The sequence below is a fragment of the Aethalodelphis obliquidens genome, unplaced genomic scaffold, assembly GCF_003676395.1.
Source record: "Aethalodelphis obliquidens isolate GAN/ISIS:26980383/991018 unplaced genomic scaffold, ASM367639v1 scaffold111, whole genome shotgun sequence".
NCBI lineage: Eukaryota > Metazoa > Chordata > Mammalia > Artiodactyla > Delphinidae > Aethalodelphis > Aethalodelphis obliquidens.
In genome coordinates, this window is record NW_020838055.1 from 616,617 (window position 1) to 622,878 (window position 6,262).

The window sequence follows — 6,262 nt, forward strand, 5'->3', positions numbered from 1 at the left end:
GTCAGGAGTCCCCTCGTGAATAACGAGCCACCAGGGCACGTGTTTTTATTGCCGCACAGAGGACTTCAAATAAGCGCGCTCCGGGCAACAACATGACTTTTAACCCTTTCAGAGGACTTGGACTCGCATCCGCGCTTTGCTGGTCACCATGGCATCTTGGACACTTCCCCCTCGGTGCCTCAGTCTCTCTACCTGTCTAGGAGGACTTGGGCCAGCCCACGGGTGACACCCTGGGTCGCCAATCCTGCATCCCCGTGTAGGGGGGAGGGTACGGCTGGGGCAGAGGCGGCACAAGGGGCTGGCTTCCCACCCGGGAAACTGAGGCACGGTGGGGAGAGGAGCGCGCGCCCTCCAGACTCCCGCAAACTCCAAGCGGCCCGTCTCGTCTCCACGCAAGCTGTCCAGGCCGCCTGCCAGCCGTCTCCACGGAGTGGCCCCCGCCCAGCCCTGCCCGAAGACCGGAGCTGGGCCAGGCTTCTCAGGGGGCGGCAGTGGCGGCGGGGAACTCGGCGCCATCACCGGGCTTGAGCGCTAGAAGAGACGTGCGGGACACACCTCCAGCTTCCCCAGACCGGTCGGGCGCGGGCCTGCCCAGGGGCGCCAGCCTCTGCGCGCGCCGACCCCGCCCCTCGCCTGCGCCCCCGCCCCTCGGCCTCCTCCTCCGCCTCCGCCTCTTCGCAGGCCCGCGACGTGCCCGGCCGGCGACCGAGCTGCAGGGACGGCGTCCGGCGCGCTCACTTCCGCGTCCCGCCGCCCTCCGGTCCGCGCGCGCCCAGCCACCGCCGCCATCGGACAATAGGCCGCCCGCCCGGCTGCCGTGAACTTCCTGCCGGGGCCCGGCCGGCCCCTGTGCCCCGGACCCTGATCCCTCTCCGCGCCGGCCAGGATCGCAGCTCCGCGCCACCAGGGGAAGCAGCGGAGGACCGAGCGCCCGGGACGTTCCAGCGCCTCCCGCCGCCGCGCCTTTGCTCCGGCCCGGCGGGTAGGCGGCCTCTGCGCTCTTCGCTCTGGGCGACTTAACCCCGTCCAGCGGCTGCTGCCTTGTTGTGGGTTTCCGAGTTTGGTTGCTTAAGGAGGATGTGATTTTCCCCCCCGCTTATTTCTTTTTCCTTTTATGATTTGAAACAGAGAAAAGAACTCACAGCCAGCTCGTACAGCGAAGTGCCACCAGCTACCCCCACGTGGACACCTCCGAGAGGAAAGAGAATTGGAAGCAAACTTGGTCCAAGTGACTTTGAGGCCTTACCCTCGGCTGGACTCTAAGGCCTGGGGTCATGACTCTCATGCTGGGCAGGTGGAAGGCTTTACCTGTCCTGGGCTGGACGTGAGTCTCTGCCCTTCGCCAGCGCCTCCACCGGCCCACCTCCACACACTCAATACCCAGCATCTAGGCTAGGCCTGGACACTTGTCAGCAACATGGATAAGTATGACGACCTGGGCCTGGAGGCCAGTAAATTCATTGAGGACCTGAACATGTATGAGGCCTCCAAGGATGGACTCTTCCGAGTGGACAAGGGTGCAAGCAATAACCCGGAGTTTGAGGAAACACGCAGGGTGTTTGCCACCAAGATGGCCAAAATCCACCTGCACCAGCCGCACCAGCTCCTGCAGGAGGAGACCCTGCCCAGGGGCAGCCGAGGTCCCGTGAACGGTGGGGGCCGCCTGGGCCCACAGGCCCACCGGGAAGCTGATGGGGGCAGCAAGGTGACGGGGGATGGCGCTGCGAAGCCTCCTCTTGCTGCCTCGACAGTGGCCCCTGGGACAGCCACAACCATTGCAGCTGGGCAACCCTTGTGCCCACCCCAGGAACAGAGGGCCAAGCTGTGTGTCCGTGGCGCAAGGCAAGGCAGCCAGGACTGTGGATCCAAGGAGAGCGTGGCGAGTTCTGAGATGTCTGCTTTCCATCGGCTGGGCCCCTGTGAGGATCCTTCCTGCCTCACCCACGGAGACTATTATGACAACCTCTTTTTGGCAAGCCCCAACTGGGGCGATGAACCAGCAGTGTCCCCCAGCATCAGGCTGGGTGTAGGAAGTGGGTGGTCTGGCACGCCAGGGAGTGGCCCGCCACTGTCCACACCCTCCAGGGTCCATCACCTATACCAGCAGCAGCTTTCTCCGAGCTCCAGCAGGTCATTGCAGAGCAGCCAGGATGGTGGTGTTGGTGGCCACAGCAGTGAGAAGCCAGCTGCTCTTTGGACCACCGCCTCCTCCCAGCGAGTGAGCCCTGGCCTCCCTTCCCCAGGCCCAGAGAACGGGGCCCTACCAAGACCTGCTCAGCCCAGGACCCCTTCTTTCTCAGCGCCCCTGGCCCTGAACCGCTCCAGTCAGGGACCTCTTCCAAGAACAAACTCGGGGGTAGGGAGTGAGGTTTCAGGCATGATGCCCAAACCCACTGTGGACCCTCAACCCTGGTTCCAGGATGGTCCCAAATCTTACCTTTCTAGCTCTGCCCCTTCATCCTCGCCAGCCAGCATGGACAATATGCAGCTGGGTGCAGTCCCTGGGCCGGGTCCCAAGCCTGGCTGTACAGACCCTGGCGTTGGTCCCAAGCTCAGCCTTGTCCATCCAGTGATGTCCACCTTGCCTGAGTTATCTTGTAAAGAAAGTCCCTCTGGCTGGTCCTCTGATGGCAGCCTGGGGCCTGTGCTCCCAGAGAGCCCCGGTTCCCCCAGGGTGAGGCTGCCTTGCCAGACCCTCCTCCCGGGCCCTGAGCTTGGACCCACGGCTGCCGAATTGAAGTTAGAAGCCCTCACCCAACGTCTGGAGCGTGAGATGGATGCTCACCCGAAGGCCGATTACTTTGGTGAGTGAGAGACCGGTGTGATTGCCCATAGTGGGTGATGGGGCCCCTGCATTTGGGCATTTGGGGGAAGTGCCCCCCACCAGGGATGCTGTAGCTCTCCTTGAGTGGCCTGCCTTTGTGTGTGTGTGTTCCTCTTTCAGCTGCTTCTTCTGAAACTTGAAAAGAAACTTGAAAGTATCCCTAGGCAGAAAGCGGATCTTGCAGCTGGGTGTTACCCATGTGCGAAGGGCAGCATTACTCATGACTGCTCCCCCAAAAGGGAAATGCTGTGATTTTGGATTTCAAAGGTTTTGGGGGTGACTTAGAGCCTCTCTCAGTGACCGGCTCAGGCAGGACTTGAATGGGCTTCTCAGGTCCAGGTACCCTGTGAGTGTTCCATCCGTAGCTGGCTGGGCCAGGTGGCTCTGACTGTTTGAGGACCAGTGGTCGGGCAGGGGCTCTCGGTGGCTCCCTGTGTGTGCGCGTGTCTGCCTGCAGGTTCTGTGTTCAATTGAAGGAGGTGAAACACTGACGTGGAAGGCTTTGTTCTAGAGCAGTAGTTCACAAAGTGTAGTTTGGACCCTTAGCCTGGGAACTAGTTGGAAATGCAGATTCTTAGGCTGCACCCCAGGCCTACGGCATCAGAAACTGTGGGGTGGGACCCAGCAATCAGCATTTTCACAAGCCAGCCCAGGATCCTGCCGTTCTGGGAAATTTGAGACCTGTACATTAGGCAACTTCTAACTTCTAACTCAGGAACAGCACCCCTCCCCGCCCCGCCCCCGCTTCCAGCTGGCAGCCAGGTTACACCCACAGTCGTGGCTCCCAAGAGGATAGAAGATGCTTCTTGCTGGTTTCACTCCAACTTGCAAGTTTTGTTTTCTTCTCTTTTAAAGCCACAAACTCTTGGAGACTGCTAGCTTCAGCTTTTTTCTCCTCACAGGGCTTGGAGGCAGCAGAAAAGCAGTGATATGCTTCTGTTGAGTAATGATGTAGCCGTCTCATAGGAGAGCTAACTAGAAAGACAGCCTACTTTTAGAAGAGTCTGAGGGTTGCTTTTATTTTATTTTTTCATATTTGAACTCTGCACAACTGAGGTCACGATTCCCCCCCATGAGGCCTGTGAACCGTGGGAAGCTGAGTGCCGCTGGGGTGGCAGCTCTGTCAGGCAGGGTCCGGGAAGGCCCTGGACGGGGAGGGTGACCGGCTTGCTCCTTTCCGTCTACCTCATTCTGCGTCAGTGAGTGATTCTGTCCCAAGGTGCTTGGAGGGGTGGGGTCTGAGGCACTCAAGCTAGCACTGTGTTCTTGCTTCTCATGAGAGCCTCGCGGGAACAGCTCTCACACCACCCTGGGCAGTCAGAGGTTGGGGGGACTGTTTACTGGCTTATGTTTTAGGGTACCCTCTTACTGTGAACTGTTTACTGGTTTATGTTTTAGAGCACGTAGCACCCTCTTACTGTGAACCATCTCTTCTCCTTTGCAAATCCCCCACTTTGGGAATAATACTTGGCTGGAAAAACTGGGTTTTTTAGTTCAAACTGTTGTTGAATTGTTTTCTTCCAGTTTTATTGAGATATAATTGACACAGCATTGTATTAGTTTAAGGTGTACAGCATAATGATTTGAGTTACATGCATCATGAAGTGATCATCACAGTAAGGTTAGTGGACATCCATCATCTCATGTAGGTACAAATTAAAGAAACAGGAAAAAATACTTTTTCCTTGTGATGAGAACTCAGGAGTTACTCTCTTAACTTTCATATAGAACACACAGCAGAGTTAATTATATTTATCATGTTATACATTACACCCCTAGTACTTATATACCTTATAACTGGAAGTTTATACCTTTGACTGCCTTTGTTCAATTCCCCCTCTCCCGCTCCACCCCCCTCCCACCTCTGGGAGCCACAAATCTTATCTCGTTTTCTATGAGTTTGTTTTTGAAGTATAATTGACCTCCAACACTACGTTAGTTCCTATTACACAACACAGTGATTCGGTATTTCTATACATTTCGAACTGATCGCTAGTTACGATATGTCACCTTACAAAGATACTATGTAGTTATTGACTATATTCCCCACACTGTACATTTCATACCCATGACTCATTTGTTTTGCAACTGGAAGTGTGTACCTCTTTCCCTCACCTATTTCTTTCCTTCCCTACCCCTGTCCCCTCAGGCAACCACCTGTTTGGATCTATAACTCTGTTTATGTTTTGTTGTGTTTGTTCATTTGTGTTGTTGTTTTGATTCCACATACACATGAAACACAGTATTTATCTTGAATTTTGAATTCAAGCTCATTAAACAACAAAACAGCAGTTTTATTTTTTCAGGGAGGCAAGTTTATACACTGCCTCAGAGCAGAGATACTGGCTAACACTAGCCATTCATTCAGCCCATGTTTATTGAGTGCCTACTTTGGGCCATGGGGTACATAATGAATGGGACGGACAGAAACCCCTGCTTCCCCAGACCAGACAGTGCAGTAGAGGGAGACAGGAGATGAACAAAATAAATAAGCAAGTATGAGGGAGAGAAATAGGAAGAGGAGAGGATGGAGCCTCCGGGCAGGGAGTGGCAGGGAGGTTTCTGGTTTTAACTCAGGTGATCAGGGAAGATCCCATCAAGAAGGTGGCATTGGAGCTAGGCTTGAAGGAGGCAAGGGGGTGAACCCTGAGTCTGAGTCTGCCCAGGGAAAGGGCTTTCCCAGCAGGGCAGACAGCAAGAGCAGAGGCCCCGGGACCTGGGCTGTGCCAGGCAATGTGCTAGACACTGTTTAATTTACTCATGTAATCTTAGGAAGCCCATTTCACCAACCTGGAAACCGAAGCTCAGAGAGGTTAGATTATTGATCCCAGGTCTCACAGGGGGGCCTGGGTGTAGCTGGGGTCTGAGCCCCACAGTTGGGGCTCCCTGCCCATTTTTCGAACCAGCATTGCCCAGCTGCCTCCCAAGCACAGATGTGAGAGTCTGCTTTATTTATCTATTTATTTTTATGGTTGTTTTTTCCTTAATTGAGGTAAACTTCCTATAACATAAAATTAATCATTTTAATTAATTTGGAATTAATTTAAAAAGTAATGAGTGGCATTTAGCGCGTTCGCCGTGTTGTGCACACACCACCCCTATCTAGTTGCAAAACATTTTTATCACCCCCAGAGGAAACCCACCCCCATAAATCAGTTGCTCCCTAATCCCCCAACCCTCCCAGCCCCTGGCAGCCACCAGTGTACATTCTCTCTCTCTGGCTTTACTTATTCTGGATATTTGATATAGAGGGAATCATACTGAAGTTATTTTTTGACTAAGCATTACATTCACGTGTAGAAAATTCAAAAGACGCAAAAACACATAGCATGAAAAATGAGTCTCTTTCTCACCCCGGTTTCTAGCCGAGCATCCTGGTGTGACGAGTGTATATGTGTGTGTATCTCCCTGTGGCCTGCTGGCCACCTGCGTGTGATG

At 54.5% G+C, this 6,262-nt stretch overlaps 1 protein-coding gene across 2 annotated transcripts in view; it reads left to right on the top strand.

The window, feature by feature from the left end:
- Positions 1-684: 684 nt before the first annotated feature.
- The window catches only part of LIMD1 (LIM domain containing 1), a 69,760-nt gene continuing 64,182 nt past the window's right edge, over positions 685-6,262 (top strand). The window contains exon 1 of one of the 2 annotated variants that reach the window (XM_027097038.1): positions 685-2,804. In XM_027097038.1, the coding sequence (XP_026952839.1) occupies positions 1,418-2,804 (1,387 nt within the window). In that variant the 5' untranslated portion in view covers positions 685-1,417. The remainder of the gene's footprint in view (positions 2,805-6,262) is intronic. The other variant, XM_027097037.1, reaches the window with a different exon arrangement.